The sequence below is a fragment of the Achroia grisella genome, unplaced genomic scaffold (assembly GCF_030625045.1).
Source record: "Achroia grisella isolate CSIRO2021 unplaced genomic scaffold, CSIRO_AGI_Agris_v1 utg515, whole genome shotgun sequence".
Classification (NCBI taxonomy): Eukaryota; Metazoa; Arthropoda; class Insecta; order Lepidoptera; family Pyralidae; genus Achroia; species Achroia grisella.
The window spans coordinates 2,756,270-2,778,136 of NW_026712908.1; the positions used below are offsets into that span (position 1 = coordinate 2,756,270).

General features: G+C 31.1%; 1 protein-coding gene across 1 annotated transcript in view; it reads left to right on the plus strand.

Moving 5' to 3' along the window:
* The window catches only part of LOC131846945 (uncharacterized), a 196,621-nt gene that overhangs the window by 98,795 nt on the left and 75,959 nt on the right, over positions 1-21,867 (plus strand). Inside the window, exon 3 of the mRNA XM_059196362.1 lies at positions 5,161-5,356. Within this exon, the coding sequence (XP_059052345.1) occupies positions 5,161-5,356 (196 nt within the window). The remainder of the gene's footprint in view (positions 1-5,160; positions 5,357-21,867) is intronic.

Sequence of the window (21,867 nt, forward strand, 5' to 3'; positions counted from 1 at the left end):
TTTTTTTCCGGCTAATGTTAAACAGTTCGGTGGACTTTTGATTGACATTATTCAAGAAAATATATTTTTTTGCAAGTTAATTATGTTATTATTATTATTTATTAACAGAAATCCGTATAGTATGTTTAGCTGTTTATTAACTTTGATCCCTGAAGTAAAAGTCATAATTAAATAGGTATATACGTACGTATAGAAATGGCAAACAGTCTCACTTTTCAACCAAAACATTTTAGCCTCCAAGCAGCCTCCAGCAAGTTTTGACGCCTGAAATGGCTGAGACTGAGGAACCTACGCAAAGGACTTACAACAGAGTCTTATTTATCTTCTAAGCATAGAGTAGCCTACCGTTGGGGTTTTCAATCCGTTTGTAGCCTGTCGGTGACATAGTTTTCCAGTTATGGTAACTATTATAGTATTGGACGATCTGGCTGATGTTCTACCCACCCTCCTTTTGTCTCACGGAGTCTCCACTCCAGGTCGCGCTTGCTCCATCTACCATCATAGATAGATGATATATATGTCTAATGTATACCTATAAATTACTATTTAATATAAGTACATACAGTACGATATCTACTTCTGTAAAAATTCTTATTCTTATACACAGTTCATTCAATTTATATTTATTTACTAATTGTGTAATTTTGCGAGTAAACATTTTATTACAAATTATACAATAGCCTATTGATCACGAATTAACAGTGAATAGAGTGTGTGATGGTAAAAATTTGGACATGTTTTGAAATATATTGACATTGTTACGAGTATGCCAGCACGTTGTGAAGCAATTGTAGCTCTCAAGTAATTTAATATTATATTATTACGCTTTTGTACAAATAAATCAGTGATTTTATATCCTATTGAACGATGATACTCAATCAGTTCATTTATACATCGATATAAATGAACTATCAAAATAGATGTTATTACTACAACTACATTCCGAACTGACAGTAGAATTGACTGACCTATCATAAGTGTCTGTAAGAGATCTACTCGGATGAAGATATTTAAATTTGTTTTGATCGTAAAACGATAAATATGTTGCAATTTTGTAAGAAATATTTTTTAATCTTTACAATAAATACAGAAAAATACAAATCAAAGAAAATTTATTGAATTGCAAATTAGCAGGCACCCTTCACACGGGCCCAATATTCCATTTTAATTAGCTATTTGTTTTTATAAGAATTTGTATAGAGACTACCCCGAACAAACAAACATACAAACTTTAACTCTTTGTAATATTAGTATACACTAGTGGTGCCCGTAGTAGTGACTCATTCGGTCACGCGTAGTCACGTCATATAAATAAAATTGTTGGCATATGGAAAATATTCATTACTTTAATTACCTTTACGAGGTATTTTAATCAGCGTTGTTTAGCCTATATTTTCAGTCATATTTCACTAAAAAATCTGTTAAAATTTCATTCTATATCCTCAAGCCTTATCAATAATGCTACCGCCTTACTTCCGATAATGGATTTCGGTCGCGGCGCAGGTTTGATTTCTCGCATGGTTCTAACATTTGTATTTATGAGTATGATTTTTTTTATTGTTATGATTACTTTCTATCTATAATATGTATGTTTTTATAAAACAAAATATTTAAATATTTCTACTGCTAGACATCCCTCTGTGGTCTCCTTATTTTTATTATAAAATTACACCATGCCCTGGTGTAGGCACAGCCATAAGTTCATTTGTTAGCACCACCCATTATTTATCCAAACATACAATTATTCTCTCCTTACACTATTACGCACTTATTAACTAGTCAACGCAACGCACTCGACGCATCTCGTCAACTTTCTCAAAAACTTATTTGATTTAACGCCATGGAAAATTCTAATCTGCATAATATTCTGAAGTTATTATTCTAGTAATTTACTCTTTATAGTCCAGACTGGTTTTCTCTCTGGAGTTATACGGTTGTTAATGATTCTGTCTATCAATAAACGCCCGCTATTATAGACGGCATGATGTATAAGATAAAGACTAAGAATCACTTTGTTTTTTACTTTGTATTCATATATTGCACAGAGCAATAAACTCAACTTTTTTTATAAGAATTGGGACTTGGCATTGCCATTATGAGATTATAATTAAAATTGAATCTACGTAATCACATGTATATATAAATAATACTTTTAATAATTATTATAAAATTTAAAATATTAAGTTAATTCTGCATAATTGAACTTTAAAAAAATGTAGGTAAGAACTATGTTAAACACGTCAGCTTTGAAATTGGTCCATTTGTGTAGGAGCTACGACTAGCTACACATACATACATACAGACACACTCAAATACCTATCTTCTTCCTTTGTAGTTTAGAAAAGAATAGCTAGCCTTACTTAAAATAAATGACTGGAAGTCTTTTGTTTTATTTGAATAGTCTGTCAATTAAAATAAAAAAAAAATTTTGGGATGGACTACCCCTAACATTTAGGGGGATGAAAAATAGATGTTGGCCGATTCTCAGACCTACTCAATACGCTCATAAAATTTCATGAGAATCGGTTAAGCCGTTTCGGAGGAGTATGGGAACGAAAACTGTGACACGAGAATTTTATATATATGATATATATTATATATATAAAATTCTCGTGTTAGTTCTATTTTTAAATTTGACAGATTTCCAAATTATGACAAAATACACTCGTTACATGTTTTTTCATGTACAGACGTAGTGGTTACTTGCTTAGTGGTGTTACGTCACTAGGAATAAAATAATTATCGATGCATATGTATCTGTGCAACAATTTTACCGCACGGGATATTAGAAACAATTGTGAAAATATATTAAGTTTGTGTGTTTGAAACTGTGCAAGTTTTTTTAGAAGTATTAAAGGTTGTTCCATAGATTCAATTTTGATAAGGGCGGTGCGAACTTTTTTAAAACGTAATGTTAATTGCTCTATGCTCAGTGTTACAGAAATACCTTTTAGTTCACTTGGGTCATGTAGGAAAGCTGAACCGTTCCAATTCCATCCATGGTCCTTGACCGGATCAAAGCGCTCTTGGCATTTTGGTTGCTTGCAAAACTGTGCACTTTGCATCCTGAAGTGAACACCGCCCGGTATTGCGAAATGAGAATGTAAATGTATCATATCATTTTGAAAATATATATATTTTTTATATACTCGGCAGCTTAGCCATCGTCTTTTTATAAACCTTAATTTCTAAGTAGACAAAGAAATAGTTTTTATTAAAATACACTTAATAAAAGTACTCTTAATAGTCATATTTTTTTTTATTCTTATCACAAGAAGAACGAGAAAGAAACTTGAGTGTTGCTCTTTTCAATAAAAGTTGTTCTAAATAAATACATATTAACAAGGATTAGGTATGCGACAATCAATGTAAAAAACGCTACGCACTCAATCTTTTTAGTCATCAAAGTTAACTGATATATCTAACAAATAAGTAAAGTATGGTAAGCATTTAATGTATAAAATTTACTGCTAATGAAGACAACATTTTATACGACAGAATTAATAATATGAGAGAATGTTAAACTTTATATTCCTAGAAGACAAGAAACTTAGATGTTTAATAGATTAGTTGTGTACAAACTTGTATAACAATAAAAATTGTAATTAATTACTTGATTGCCGCTTTAATTTATTAATCTCGCTGAAATTTAATTAAAGAACCGTTATGGCTTAGTGATAGTCAAAAGATCTCACGATTTCTGGGTCGTGAGTTCTGGGTCACTTGTGAACTGTTGCCATTGTGATTGTAACACTGGACTTCATATTTAGTCGAGCATATTTTTAAACAATATTGAAAGTGCAAAGCATTCTCGAATGCTATCACGGTATGCATTATATGTAAATTGAGATTAAAATAAAAATTGTGAACACAAAATTTATAATTAAAATAATTTAATCTTGTTATGTAGGTTCAGAAGAATTCATATCGTTACATTATTCTAGAATAATAATATAGCGAAAAAGTCTAGTAATAAACTAAATTTATTACTTATCTTTTATCATGAAATATTCAATCTACATTTTCATATAATAATACATCTTTTTGTTAAAAAAATCATGTGCTATTATTGCCAGGTACATTTGTAATTCAAGTAATCGTTTAGTGTGTAATATAGGCTTTGCTCAATAAATATGATTTAACATTGTTGTTGTAAGTAGTCAGTGTTATGCGTATTCTTATATATGTATATTTGGCTTTGATTGGGAATCCTTTGTCTCTAATCTTGTGTATTAATATTTGAATTTTAATAACTTACAGTCTCTATGCAATAAGTCACTTGATAAAAATAAAAGTGTAGGTATATTTTCGTTTTCACTGAAGTAAAATATGTAGTATTATCAAAGTGCATATATAATAATTATATGCCTAAACTCATACTCGAGGGAAAATAGAAATTGTTGATTTGCTATGCTCGTTAATAAATAGATTTATAGTCATATTACACGCTATGTTTGACCTCCACCTCGTATGGCACTTATCACTGAACAGAAATATTATTATTGCGAAGTCAGTTATGCCCGTATTTGATAAGCTGTATGAGAAATCCGTGTATGAAATCTAAAATGTATAATTTTGAAGACGTATTTAATTTAATCTTTGCGATAATTCCTAATGACCTTATCACAGTAATAATAGGTATTATTACGAAAATGTAAGAACAATGTAATTAGATCACATATTTATACGCGTAACTGGAAAAGACAGTGAAACATGTTATTACAAATAAAGAATTTGAGTTATGAATTTGAGATTTATATAATTTAAGCATTATAAAAATATTGTTATTATAAAAAATATAATAATTTTTTTTTTAATATTTTGGTTTTTATATTATTAATGTAGGTAGCTAAGAGGTAGCTAAGGTATTCTGAGATAACAATTTTTGATAACATTTAAAAACATAGCTAAATTGAAATAGGGTATTATTTGGAACCCAGCGAAATCTCTCTACAATCTTCTAAAAGATTTTGGCCTGTTTAGAAATGCAGTAAGAAGTTCTATAATAGTGTGTACTAAAGAAACATTAGCAGATTTGACTGGGAAGCGAGAGAAACATGAGTCCTCCAAAAAAAAATATAGCCGTATCCACGCAAACGAATCTTTGCTCGAAAACTATAGATAGAATGTTAATAAAAAACAAATTTAATTTTTCCACAGAGTTTCCTAGCTGCAAATGCAAAATGCTGGTGGGCCGGCGCCCTCGCTGCTGCCACGACAGAACTGAGATATGCTGGTTACGTCGCCCCGGGAGTGCTGCTGGTGGCCGGAGCGCCCAGGGCGTTGGAGACGGTCCGCGGGGCGTACGCTCGATCGGTGCTTAAGCCTCCGCCTACGTACTTGATATGTGGATTGGGTGAGTACATTTTAATCAATCAATCTATTAGTTACTTTAATTTTTTATATAATATTTATATATTATACAGAGTAATTGACACTATAAGATTAAAATCAAAATTGAATATAGATAACCGTAATCTGTAATGCTTTTAATAATAAATATTTTATTCAAATCAAATAAAACATCTTTATTCATGTAGGTCTATTACACACTCCTATGATATATTACATCAGTGACCGTAATCCGAACATTCCATGAAAGCAGCAACCATGTTTCAATTTTTAAAGAAATCTAAATATTGCGGTGGTAATAAGGTGGTATAAGGTGATGTCGTCTGGGCGAAATGCTCTTTTTTATGTAATTAGAATGGTAAACAAGTTGATGACCCATCTAATAGTACCCGGTATCTGTCGCCTATGTATGTATGAACAGGACGATGAATATCATGTAACACCCATAATACCACTCATGCGTTGCCCTTTCAGAGTACTAAGATGTCATGTTTCAAATCCTGTAATTTCACTGTCTTATCTCACCCTAGATAAAAAGCATGACGTCAACACTAGCCTTCACAGGGGGAAAGGGGATTGTTAGTAATGTGGACTGTTGACCCCATTGCTAGCAATGTACCATGTCAGGTCGACCTCCACGCGGTTCCCCCTGGAAACCATCGTGTTAAATTCCTGGTGAATTTATCACGATGGGCTAACTGACCTGACCTCATGCTCATCTTATCATCCTCCACTGGTGCCCCGCCAGCGTAAACCATTAGCGCAGGCGGGTGCACAATTCCATTATCATCCAGAAAAAAAAAAAACACTAGCCTTCATAAAATTAAAATTAATAATGTTATTTGTGTGAAAAAAAGTCTTTAGGTTTTTAAGTATAGTGAAATAGTAGGTAAATGAAGAAGTCATTAGCGTACGTTAAATTTTCTACACAAACGCGTGGGTGGCTGTATAAACAAAGCAGTTATGTTAAAATTTACGTAATTTCGTTTATTTAATACTTATATTTTATTTGTACAACTTACCCTAAGAGAAATGTGATGTGAAGAGATGTGACTCCAAAACCAAATAACTTTAAATAAATATAGAAACTTTAATTTAACGATGACTTTAGTTAAATATAATTAAAATACTTATATAATTAGTATAGTACATATGAATATTTATAACGTTAGAGCGTAATATTATTTTTATTTTCTAACTTGAATGTTATAATTTGTAATATAGTAGATTATTATGTATGTGTAAATAGAAGCAAAACAAGAGCGCAGCTCGAGATTCGAGGTTCCATATTCAAAATTATTAATTTTATTTTTAATGAAAACTTAATGGCTATTACTGTGCTATGGTAAAAAGAGTATAGTCTTTTAAATTAATAACATTATTTAAAAATTTTATTATTGAGACTACTCGTAAACACAATTGAAATATCAAATATATATATGTTTACAATAAGTTTTTTTTAATTACAATTGAACTAAATATTACTCTGTTTTTGTATACTTATATGTAATTATTTTATCAGGAGTGCATAATATAACCAACTATATCAAAATACACGGTACAGTCACCTACGCGAGCGAGACGCCCACCAGCGCACCGCCCGGCCTTGCAAGGACAGCCGCCCGTTACTATGCAATTGTTATTGCATTAATGCACTCGCAGTATTTATGAGTGTTTTTTTTAAAACCAATGTTATTTTACTATCGAATTAAAAAAGAGATTTTTAATTCTTGTATTTATGTTGAAGTTTGTGATAATAAACAATATATAAATATATTTATCCATAACATAAGTTAATCTGTGGTCATAACTGTCTATATTGAAACTAGACGGCGATTTTTCTTTCTAATCGATAATTATTTGTCTTACTAAATTTGTTAAGAGAAGAAACCTTATTTTAGTTTCATTTTATTATAACCTATACTAAGTTTTCGCAAAATGCTTATTTTAGTTGCCATTTTTTTAAACTGCTGATAACCGATTATAATGTATCGAAAGCCTTGCTGGGTGAATGACAATTTATTAATAATAATAATACACTCAAAAAAATCTAATTACCCTGAATCATTCAAATAGCGCTATCTAGCTAGAAACTAATCAAAGCTTGTGGGGTTTTTGAAATTATTTGAATATTTTAATTAAATAGTTACTATATAAATGTGTATCTATTTACTTAAATCATTTGCTATAAAAGATGTATAACGTATTGTTTATCTAATAATTAAAAATATGTGTATACAAAAAACCCAAAACAATACAAATAATCATACTTATGAGTACAAATGTTTATATTGTGGGTACGAGAATCGAATACACGACCATGGAAAGTAAGGCAGTGTGCTAAACCTCAAAGCCACCAAACGGTATTTTCCAAGCCTGCATTAATAAAATATTGTTGTGAAATAATAAAATTGCTCTACTGGCAAAATAAACTTATTATAGACTCGGAATGGATTAGTGTTATCGTATTCTTAATTAAAATTTACATCAATTTTTTTTAATGGTAGTGTATTAATGTATGTATGCATACATAGACACATATAATTGGTAAGGTATGCATTATATTTATTAGATGTATTGTTATGTTACGTGACGCGAGATATCTAATCACTAGGTACCTACTAATATGTAAAGCTGACTATTTTGTTTGTTTGTATAAATACGTTGAATCTCTGTGCCTACTAATCGAATTCGCAACAATCTTTATAGTTCAATTCATGAGGAAGGTAATAGAATATTAAACATTATTTTCTTACATTACTTATCTTTACTTTCTCTATCATCTACCACTCAAAGGCAGTCTGGAAGAGATTGTTTAGCAGTAAGACCACCTCTTATATCAGGTAATGTATATTATTATTTTATGTTTATTACTTATTTGGTGCAAAAAATAATGTAAATAAAGAATAAATAAAAATCACACTATACCTCTCAGACACAGAGAAAATAGGGATAAAGGAAATATAGAATAAACTAGTGTTTCAGCCAGGAAATAACTTTTTTAATGTAATTGAAATGGAAACCAGCTGATGGCCACCTGTAATTAAAATTAAAAGTAAATAATGAGTAATACGATGCGGTAGGTCGCAGAGGGTTGTCAACATTTCTATTAATCTTAAATGTAGTGGGTCTTTATTTTTACAAAGTACCTACTTATGTGTATCTGAGAATGAAAGTGGAGCTAAAATTAGCTTGTGAATGGGATACAACACATAGTGCTAAATATATGATCAGTTTATATCTATTTTATTTGTATTGTTTATTAAATATTATTATGTAAACATACTACTAGCTGCCCGCCCTGTCTTTGCACGGGTATACATGTATTATGCATATAAACCTTTCCTCTTGAATCGTTCTATTTATTGATAAAAACAGCATTGACATCCGTTGCGTAGTTTTAAAAATTTAAGCATACATAGGGACAGACAGCGACAGCGACTTTCTTTAGTTTATACTATGTAATAATGATGTCTCATGCCGATTTTCCTACTACCAGGCTGCAAAGTTAAAATCGTATAAGTAAAACCGCAGGAACAACTAGTCTGTATTATAAATGGATGACATTGATTTTAAGACTATGAATTATTGAATAGGTATATTGTAATAAAAATATGTATGCATCTCCATAACAACACTTGTGTTTATGTAGGAAGATACGTCAACTAGACATATACAGAGATTTTATTGTATGTATTATAGTTATGACATTGAGCAAATTAGATTTAGTGACATTGTTATCATAATTATTTATCAATGTATCAATATAACATCTTGTAATTGTTGTATTGTAACTGTAGCTAAAAGAATACACTATTAGTTAAGAAAAACCAGAAAATAATTATATGTATATATTCGTCTCAACAGTGCTTACAATAAAGTAAAAAATGACATATAAAAGAAGAGATATTCTTTTTTATATGTTAATATAATAAATTATATTAAGTATTAATATACTTAAAGAGTTCTTCTCAACTATGTGAAGAATCATATAAGACTGATTTTGACTTCTAATTTCATAATATTAAACGTTGTTGTTTTCATATGTTATTCTAAAAGTATGCATATTTTGGACACTCTTTTTCTACTTTTACTTTCATCTTATTTCTTCTGGAATATACATATAAATTATTTAGAATTTAATGCCTATGTTCATCGCCGTCTAAAATACTTCTTATATGCTCATATACTTTCATCTCGATTGGTCGAGTTGTTCCCGAGGTACTGTACCTGTACTATATTATATTATGTCAACTAAAAATTACTTCTCAAATACGTTGTTATTATTTCTAATGTTGCTTAAATCCTACATGCTTATAGGACTGATTAAATTGCATTTTAAAATGTTTAAAACATAATCTGGGATCACAAGATGGGAAGATGTAGTTAAAATGGCAGGGAAACTATGGACTTAAGACAGAACAGAATAGAAAAGATTTGTTATGGACTTTACTTAGAATCAAGCATAGGATCAAGAAATAGTATATATAGCGTAAACAGAAAAAAAGTTACATCTGAATAAAAGGTTATAATAATAAAAAAAGACACAATCGGGGAAGCAAAATATTTCATCAGTGCAACGTGTTTTTGACTTTCATTTTGACTGGTCTTGATTCAGTCATCCAGCTTGTCACGCCACGAGCATTAATATCGCTACTTTCACACAGTCCATCCATCTTTTTGGGTCTTCCCCTACCCATGTTTGTTTCTATTTTTAACTTACAATTTATTGCAAGTGTGAAAATTGTATTTATTATTTTGACTCTTTAAGATGTAGTATAGAAAATGTAAGGGGAAAACCTTACATTTTCTATACTACATCTTACATGTTGATTCAGTTTTCACCATCGTTTAAAGAATTTCCTCCGAAAGGTTTGTATGTTATGAGTTATGAACTGTGTCAGTTACATTGTATACACAAGCGAAGCCGAATCTTTCGCTAGTAAATTATAAATGAGAAACGATAATGTTTGTTTATTACCTCTTAACGCCATAACTGGTCAAAAAATTGTCATGTAATTTTGGAACATAATTGTTTGGAATTCAAACATACAAAATTCTGGGTATAGGTTAGTTTACTACGTATTAAAAGAATTGTAAAAAAGTCAAATTCGCGAATATCACGTCTCAAATGCCGTCACAAGTAATATGTCATAATAATTCATCTACCTCGATTGTCATTGTCACGAATAGCAGATAAATTTATTTGTGACATGCACTCGGTCGAACAAAGCGAAAAACATGCACGACCGTCCCGTAGATTTTGACAAATGGCAGGATTTTACGGAAATATAACATACTCGGCAACAAACAAAGAAGTATAGTGAAGAAAGCGTCTTCGCAATTGTTGTGGATAGGTATCGTGAATTATGTCATTCATTTATACCTAAGAAAGAGCACATACAACAATATATAGCCAATATACTAATAAATAAATATTAAGCATATTTATTTTTTTATTTATATACATATTTGTTTTATACAATTTGTTAAATGTTTCTAATATTTATTACTAGAATAAAAAAAACGAGTAAACCGTTTAAGTTATTAGTACTCTGTCATGTATCTGATCTCTGTAATCTACAGTCCTACCTAATACAAGTAATTTTAAACTAATTGTTAATAACTATATTTAATAAAATAAAATACAAAAAGCCAAAATGTCCGAAATTATCCATTTGTCTTAATTATCCACTATTGGTAAAGATTATTAATTGGCATAAGACAATTCAATATGATAAGTGACATATAAAATGACACCATTTATCGTCCTAAAATAAATAAATAAAGTTGTCTGCGCGAGATCCTCTGTCTTACTCATTTCAAGGAAGCTGTCCATCCGTCCGTATGTTTCAGTTGAATAGTGAGGTTAACCAGTGAAATTACATGGCACAGCAGTATGACATTTTGTCCTTTTGTGCATTGCCTATTTATAAAAAAATAATATGTTAATCAGCTATTACTTAGTGTCTGTATTATAATGTGTGCTTAGTTTACGACTAGAAACAACAAGGTGTATGTTCAGAATTATTTACTTCATATATTTTGTCTCTTGTGTCCTACAAGAGACAAAATATATGAAGTAAATGAGAGAAAATTCTCCTTTTTTTAATCGCTAAAATATTTACAGCAAAAGAAAGTGAACAATAAAGCTTTTTGCAATAAGTAAAATGCAATAAGAATTTTAGGTCGAATACCTGTGTATGGTATAATTTGTTCTTATCTGATCATTATGGCTTGAATAAAATCAAAGGAACCCGTTATTAACATAATGTACTTACCACTCATTTTGTAATCGTATTTAAATATCACATTTTAGCCTTCTATGGTTAAAAGCATACATGAAAACAACAACTCTACGTAATTAACTTGTATTTTATTATCAGATGTACGAGTAATAATATAATAAAATCTTAAATGAACCATACCTGCATTAAATATTTTTTCAAAAATAACTACAAATTATAGATGTTAAAAACAACATCTATAATTTGTAGTTATTGTTATTGTACAAATGTAGATTTAGAATTTTTGCTTGTTCTTTGCTTAATAATTTCAATATGGTTTTCACTGATGTATTTTAAAGTCAAAGTCATATATTCATTTAGGGCATATATTACATGTGAAAGTCTACATATATTTCTTGTGATATATATCCCTTTACTGTTACAGTAAGCCGTTCATAACGTATAGTTTTTCCTTTCAATCGTTTATAAAATATGTGTTTCATTTTAAAAGGCCGGCAACTCACTTGCAATTTATCTGGTGTTCGCCGGGTGCTTATGGGTGGCGGTAATCACTTACCATCAGGTGTGCCGCCAGCTACCTTCTACACCACAATATTTCTCTACTGAAATAATGTTTTGAGTTTTTATACACCATATCTGCTAAAAAAACAAAACATAAATGTTAACAATTTGTCTCGACGAAGACTGCTTCTGTCATTTTAAATTATTATTAATTCAAATGCTATGCGATTAAAGTCACGGGTACAGCTAATATGTTTAAAGATAAAGTATGTGATATAAAATAGGACAACGTACGGCCAACGGGCCGTCCTATCAGAACCTGATAATGTGAGTCCACTTTAAAAAAAGTTAATTTAAAATGCAGTCTGTTGGTGTGTGTTATCTGTCGTATTGTATGAAATTATATTCGTATTTTCATTTGCAACCAGATTTAAAGTAAAAACAAGATTATTCTTCTACACCGATCGAATCTTTTCTACTGATAAGCGGTTTTATAAAAAAAATACCTGTCAAGTGCGAGTTGGATTACAAGATCGAATGTTCTGAACGAATAATGCAAACTTATTTTGTTTACGTAGTTATACATATATATGTATGTATAATTACGTACAGAATATCAGATGTGTTGACAATTGCACGTAAAAAAAACCTATTTTTATCATTTACTCCAGCTGGCTACTCCAGTTGAGATGGACTGGCAAGAAACTGTAGTGAAGTCTACACTTTTTAGTCTATTTTGTAGACGCTCAAGACAATAATAAGCTTGGATATCTTTAGGTGAGCTTGCTTGGAATTCGAATTTTACCGATTATATAGATTTCAATCTAAAAAATCGATATATTCGACATATAACGAGGTAGAAATTTGTTTCTTCTGTAAAAATCTGCATGGCTACCTGAGTTACACGTGTTTCAGTTGTTTATAAGCTTACAGTGTAACATGTATCACCGTTGAAGACTAAATAAGAAAACAGTGCAATTACAGGTACAAGGTATGATATATACATCTTACTCTTCTGGAATGGCAAAACGAGTATCATATGATAACGTGATATCCGTAGCGATCACTTACCTTCAGGAAAACCAAATGCTTGTTTGCCATTAATAACAATAATACTCTATATTGTGCATAAAAAAAGTACAAAAAAGAACCCAATATAAAAATATGCCATCAAAAGGTGGCCTTATCTCTCAAAGCAGTCAACCTGGAAGATAGAATTAGATAATATATGAATACTAAATATATTTCTTAAAAAACATATTAAGATATACATATATCGCGTCTATATGTATCTGTATCTATGGTGTACTTATGCCCAGACTGTATCGACGCAAAAACTCATTGAGTACGCAGTTTCAGAGATGTCAGTAAGATTTATCATCATTACTATGCATAGTAGCTTAGCGGGTGGGAGCAGGTAGTTTCCATTAATCCATTATATACCCGTTCTAGTAAATCTCGACTAGTATATACTCAGTCTTGTTATATTCGCCACCTTTTCACTGTACTTTATAAGTTATGATTCGATAAAAGGCGTTTATAGTTCCAAACATAGAATAAATCAGAGGTAACTTGAGTACAGTGTCAATGTTTAAAGAATATATTACGATAATGTTCTTAATACTTGATATATTATTAAGTCTATATAATTGTAACTTAATAATACTTATATTTATCTGGTTATATTATAAAATATAATATAAAGACAAGATTAAGAAACCAAACACAGATATATTTTATATGAAAGAAAGGTTTAATTAATATGGTTCTTATTTACTGTATCTTTTTAAACAACTTCAAAAGTAAAAGGTAAAAAATCGCTCAGTGTTTTTTGTTTACTAAATGAGATTTACGGGACAGCTGTCCCGTAGAATTAAAAAATATATTTTCTACTCAAAGTCCCTAAATTAAGTTTATTTGAAAAAATGATTTTCTATTCTATTCTATTGAAATTATGATCGATTATTACTTCTAATTTTTATTATAAGCAGCGATTGTAATACTATATTATTTGAGACAAATAAAGATGATTATTATTATTGTAAAATTTTATATAGGTATATTGGAATAAAGAAGAACTTTAGCTTTTTATAGCAATCAATCAACTGACCCAAAATACGCGAACGAAGCTGCATATAAAAACTAGGATATTTAATAAAACAGAATGCATTAACCACTCCAACAAGTAATTGTTATATCTAACAATGAATTAAGCATAAATTCGACAACACTACGTAACAGTCGTACACATAATCATGAGATATGCACCATTATTTATTATCTGCTGACAACGTGTTACATTTGTTTTCATTGCATGTAATGATCGGTCGATAACTGCGAATGGCTGTTTGCAATGCACACTTGAATCTGTACATGACATATCGGATATCAATCGTAATTATCGGGACATGCTCGGAATACATGGATATAATTTAAAGAAATTATATAACTGTTTGGGAGGGCGCGATTTTTAATTCGATTTCGCTTGGTTCTAGAGAAATCACGGTTGGGATTAATCTATGTTGATATATATTGAAATATATTGTAGGAAGTCATAGTAATTTCATGTTTTCATTCAACAATGTTATAATAAAATGTCTTCTTTTCGTTTATATCAATGATACAAGAATTAAATCTGATGAACCTTTAATAAGTAACAATCTTTATAAAAGTAGAGCATTTATAAAAGTAGTTATTGTAACATTAAAATCAGGAGTCAGACAACAAAACAAAAAATACAGAGACACTGTACAGAGTTATTTGCTTGGATATCTCGCCTAATTCTGATATTTGGGAGTGTTATCACACTACCATTACTGGGTGGTACTAAGGTTATTGTAAAGTATGTAATTACATTCATGGTGCTGATCACATACTCGTATGTAGGTAACGGTCACTATTTTCAAGCATATAGGCCGACTATATCAATTTCATAAAAAAAAAAATAAAATGAACGAGTCTCAGTAAAAAGTTTCTAACACCGTAATTCACTATTTTATGTATCCGGAGCGTAACGAGGAGAAGTGTGAGGTTGTATAGCGTTATATTTTTCACTAAACCAACTGGTCGCTCCCCGACTTGTTCGACTCGATAGCAGTTTAAATGACAAGAGTTACAACGTATAATTGCTACTTTTGTTGATATGCGGCTTTGTAATGCAAATGGCTGGCATAAAGTGACGGTACTTGCTGTCAAGTGTGCTGTTTGCTGCCTTATAATTTGTGATTTGCCACCCATTATCCGTTTGACGCCTGAAGCTCAATGTTTGAGTTATAGAAATAGGTTCTGATTAACGCAAAGTGTAACGTTTCCCGTTGTAATCATTAGGTTTTAAATTTGCGATGTTTAACTGTTTTCTACAAAAAATAATGGTAAATTTAAAAATATATTATAATATTTCTTCAGTAATAATCTCAGATGCTGTAGTCTGAATTCAACAAAATACGTGTAGCCTTTTTATCTGTTAAAAACAGACTAAGTTAAAACTACTACGTACAACACAACAGACTAAGCTATGTACATATGCACTTGAATCTGTGAGCACATGTTCAGGACATGTTACTAACGTAACAACAAAACACAACAAAAAAATCGATAATACAATGTAACGTACATTGTATTATCGAAAACCGTTTGCCAAAAAAAACAATTGCCGTGAAACTTGAAAAGTTACCTTACTTTTTGAACACATCTCCGTTTTAAATCTAACGTGACACATTCCCTGTTACATTTAGTATTTCTAACATATTGGTTAGTTTTTCTAGAGATTATTTTATATTATACCTAAACTTCATAATAATAATAATAATATCCCTAAACTATTAACACAGCGCCATCTAGTCCCATGGTAAGCAGAGCTTGTGATACAGGCAGAGGCACGTCCTCATATAAAGCTCTACCTGCCATATTGGTGTACAGCTCATTAAAGTCTTTAAGTCGAGGTCCAAGTCATTACTCGTGTCTGATTGTTCTGTTATTACTTAGATGGTTATTAATAAATATATTGAGAAATATAATGAACCGGTTCGGTTGGGTTTGTATCAATCTGGGTAATGAGACAAAATTGCTTGTTTCACAGCTGAAAGTGAAAATGTTTTACAGCCGGATTCTAACGACACCTGGTCTACTCGTATAACGCCTGTCGTAATTCACAGCTATCAAGATCGGCTATCGGCATCGTCATGTTTGAACGAGTATGAGTTTCATGTCTTTGCTGTCGAAATTCTGTGATCAATATTAAATGCTTGCTGTTGATACAGATAAGAAAATATTACATACTCTAAACAATGTAACATATAAATTAAATTGGAGTGTCTGTTTGTAATATTGAAATAACCGTATTTTACTACATGCATATGAATATAAATACGGTATATACACCAAAATAACATATTTTACAGTTTTTGTCTGTCTGTATATCTGTCTGTTTGTTCCGGCTAATATCTGAAATGGACCGATTTTGACGGGACTTTTTTTGGCAGGTAGCTAATGTAATAATTTAGATTTTTAACTTTATTTTAGAAAAATAAAGTTAAAACGCGGACGAAGTCACGGGAACAGTTAGTAAGTAATAATAATTTGCAGTTATATATCAGACAAATAAATTTTATATAATGGTACCGGCTTTTTCTATTTACTTACCTTTATGAAAAAAGGACATACATATAAAGCATCAGGAATTGAATACTCATTCCTGTTTGTTTACACGTATTTATTTCCACATGTTTATTATATGACGGATAAGATCTTAGTGACATTCATTTTTTTAATTGACTCTTCGTGTCCCCTGTCAACGAACCTACGATTCATACCTCTAACGGTGCCCTCATCCGTAAGGGTGGAGTTGGACTCCCGCCGGAAGCTCAGTATTTCATATAACCGACTTCTAGACTCTGGCAATAGCGCTTGTAGGTATACTTTTTTAGCATTCTGCTCCTCCTTCTACACTCGTCCCATTCTCGTCCTATGAAGCTTCATAGGACGAGATTACATAGAATAGTTCCGAAATAACTCTACTACTACTAAAACTTACCACAAGATAAGATATGTAGAACAATAAACAATTATCTGTAACTATTTATTACTACATTAATTTAACTATAATTAAATAATAATCTCGCATTTCATTCACATTAGTGGACACATATGATAGTTAAGAAGTAATGCATAAGCCTGCAATTATAAGACAAGTTCGCTGTTACATCTATTTAATCATATTTGCCTTTGAAAATAGTGAAAACACGTCTAACCTAGTATTATGAAAGATAAATGAAGATGCATTATATATGTAACTGCTGCCATTAATAGTAATAGAAAGTTGAAGTATGTGATGTCACTGGGTTTTTATTTGCATATCATAATGTCTAAATGGCATCTACAGCCGATGTCATGTTTAGGGAAGTGAGTACTTGCACTCAACTGTTTGGTCTGACGGTATTTCTCACGCTTTTGTAGTTCCTTACTTTTAGATTTCTCTTTGAATATTTTATTATTATTAAAACAAGAAGATGTTCGTAATTGAATTTTAAAAATGGAATATGGAACAGTTTTTGTCAGTGGTCTAGCGGTTTAGTGTTTTACACTGTCTTACTTCCGATAGTCGTGGATTCCTCGCACGGTACAAATATTTGTTTCATGAGTATAATTGTTTGGGTGTTTTCTATGTATGTAATGTATGCATTTACAAAAAAAATGTATTAATGTATTATATCAGTTGTCTAGTACCTATAAGACAAACTCTGCTTACCTTGGGACTAGTTGGCGTGTGTTATTAAGACATTTATTTGTGTAAACTGCAGGTTCGGTGAAGCTGTAATAACCAGCTGCCACTAACATTAGAATAAGTAGTTCGAAAAAAATGAAAGACAGTTATTTGACCTTTGACAGATCCTTTTTACACTTCACTGACGTGATCTAATTTTTGTATTTCGAATAAATCAATATACATATCTATAAAACTATCATTAGTTAATATAATTAGGTACTTATATACTTACATACTTCTAGACATATACTTTCCCTTGTACTATGACATTAATGCAAGTTCATAATCCACACAACCCACATTTTACATTGTCGCAAACTACAGAACAAGATAGTAACTGAATAATTAAAGAGTGAATCGTTAGTACTTAATATATGAATTTAATAGAATACAGATTGTAACTGTTGGTATTATAATTTATAATTGTCTGTTTAATGATATTACTTACAAATTCAGGAATTTAGTGGTCATAGTTAATTAATATTAAAAGTCCTAACAGTGGAGAATCTACATACATACTCGTATTTTACGCGTGCTCTGTTATGTACCGGGTTATTTTTGGAAAGTAACATAAATTAATAAGTATTTTTAATGAAGAGTAGGTACAATACCTACAAGTTCTTTGTCAGTGATTCAGAAGAATATATTATAGAACACCGTATCTTTTTATTCTAGGGATTGGAGACATTAGAAAAAACAGCTGAAACAAAATACAATAATATTTAATAAAATTCTTAATGTATAGGCGAAGATTTTAGTATCAGTTTAAAATTTTTAGATGTAGGTTTTAACTTACAATTACTAATACTTAGTACCATTTTTTACTTGAAAAATTCAATGAAAATAAATGATTCTATATTTCTAATAGTAATAATTAATAGATCTCTATTATTTTGTTTAATCCCCTAGTCGAACTTTCCTACCAGTCGAAATTTGATCACTAATGAGGAAGGTCATAACGCTTCCAGTAGCGGTGGAATATGTGATCTCACACACGCTCACGCTAATGGTAGCGGAATTAAACAAAATAATACAAATACATTAAGTTATTAAATTCACTTCTGCAACTATACACTTAATTCAATAATATGCAAAAAAAAGATCAATGTAAACAGTTGTAAGTTCTATGAAGACGTGAGATGTTTTGCCGCTCGAGTGAAGATTGTGGTTATCAGTTCCATCTTAATACAATTAAACCGCTATTTCATGTGAACGTTAAAGCTCTAAGCTCATGGGAGTCACCATATACGTCATGCAAATGACAAAAGGTCGGTAAAACAAAGTTGGCCTTTCACTGTAACCCCTATAAGGGAATGTAAGTTTTTTTGTCACCAGTAAACCCGGAAATTGAGCAGTGAAAGTGGTAGGTCAAATTATTTCGTATGGCAGCTTATAGTTCACAAATATGTTCTTCATTCTAGGTCCTTTATGAGTAACCCTCCTAACCTGCCTTGAAAGTAGTCTTAACCTGCTTTGACAAATTGTTTACGAAATTATGAAGCCACACTTAGGTCTATCAAAAATGTAATTATAAAACACATGGTATTTTTATTGGATAAAAACATTGGATAAAATGGCACTAATCGGTTGATCATCCCATGGACATAATAAAATGAATTTGTGACTTCTTCATGTATTGCTTGAATGTGAGGAATATAGTGTCACGTTTCAACCTCTAAACAAAAATATAAGATGTAGGTACTAACGCAGAGGACTGTACAAAGTTTACCTAGCTTTGTACAGTTTTGTCTCTAACTATACTACTAAATGTCTGAATATTCGATGTCCCTTAAACGCCGACTATGCAGACCACTAATCCACTTTGAAACGTTGATTAATTACATTATAAGGGTTTTTACTTTTATTTACAATTTGTCTATGGTACGAGATAAAAGTGAATGACTCGACTCTTTGACGATCTGTGATTGATCCAATTCCGTAACAAGATAATCTCCCTAAGAACGATACCTACGTCAGTTATTCAGTGTAGAATATTGGAGATATTCATCAATCTCGGCAATGGTCGATCTATACTTTGATGTTTATTGAGTCTGCGTTCGACTTGCTTGTCCTTAGATAGAGATAACCTATTCATAGTTCTATAAAATTTGTTTTATTTTATTATTAACTAACTACTCGCCCCGGCTTCGCACGAGTGTATGTACACTAATATATGTATATTATATATATAAACCTTCCTCTTAAAAAAAAAAAGATTCAAAATCCTTTGCGTAGTTTTAAAGATTTAAGCATACATATGGATGGACAGACAGCGATAGCGATTTTATTTTATATTGTGTAATTATGATTAACTTTTATTTAAAACAATTTTATTGAGAGTATCATAGTGTAACAAAAAACAATTGTTTTTGTGCACTATGGTCGTCTTTACACACATATGAAACACAGAAGTAAATTTATATATTCGTATGTTAATGTAACTATAGTTAAGATCAAGTATGCATAGTGCGATTGTGGTACTAGCTGTGCCCGCAGTTTCACTTAGTCTGTCATTTCGATTATTCTGATGTACAAGCTTTTTTATTGTAAAGTTTCATAAAAATCCTTTCAGTAGTTTTTGAAACAGTAGCAAACATCCATCTATCCCTCCGATCCGATCCTCCTTCTATCCGAAGTCAGATCGATAAGCCCATTGTTGCAAATTTAGGTATCAGGATCTAACCATAGTTTCTAGGGGGGGCCGCGAGGAGGTCAACCTGAGATGATATATTACTATAATGGGGTCACTAGAACCCGTTACTAAAAATCTCCTTCTCTAATGTTAATTGGCTAAATTAATTTAGTTAAAATTCCGCCCGGAAATATACAAATGTATACATTTTATCAGCAAGCCGATCTCCAGCGGAACTGACCTTAGAGAAATCGTATCAGCCTATCTATCTATCTGTCACACGATATCACCAGTGACTTTCTGCAGCTCAAATATTAATTTACAAACGGAAATTACACTTGGATGGCCGTACGTGTGAACTCGTTCCCGTTGATGTTACGTCATAATGATAAAATAATCAAAGGAAATCGAACATTGTAATGATGGATTCATTAATTAATATAGAAAATGTATTAAAGCTCAATTTGATTTATTAAATTGATTTAGATCAAAAGGGTGGAAGGTCAAGTAGCCCTTCACTGTAAAAACACTGCGTGTCTTTTTGTATTCCCAACTAACATCTGGTGATGGAAACACCGATAGCAAAACGAAACTAATTAATATTACGCTATGTCGACTACGGCGAACATCTTAAAAACTCATTAACGAATATATATACAAATAACAGCTAATTCACGTAACTATTTTTTTCATTATCAGTTATTATGTATCAGTTCTAGAAATTGTGCCAAATTTAGAGTCAATGGTCAATCGATTCTTATATAGAATATTTTTTCATACGAATTAGGCTAATTGCCGTCTTTACCAAAACGTTAACGTACCCCTTACTATTACCCCTACTTTGAGAAACCCTGCACCACAACAAAATCTTATAGATAAAAGAGTAACGCACGCTGCTACAAGAGTAGCGAAAGTGTACTTAATGAGTTGCACCTCGGGCTATCGGCGCCGTACAGACTCAACATCAAATTGGTTCTCATTTGACATACATACTCTTCCGATTGATGAAGAAGACATTGAAAAACGAATCATAAAATGAATGTATGTTGATCGAAATTCAAATGCGTTATGTTTCGGAAATAAAGTACACATTGTAATATTATTGATAATACATCTCGTCTCTATTACGTTACTTATAAGGTTTATATTAGTGTTATAGTAATGGTGCAGTAAACGAAGATCAATGTTGATTATTTTGTACTGACAAGCAAATTAGTTGATGCTTTTGTCTCGTTTTGACGTATTAACTGTGATAGGTGATTGAAACAGTCCAGATAAGGCATACAGACGTGGTGTTCAATTAAGCATTTCATTCGATATTGTATGAATGAAATTACATAGGCAATATGACTAGGTTGTTACCGAATGTG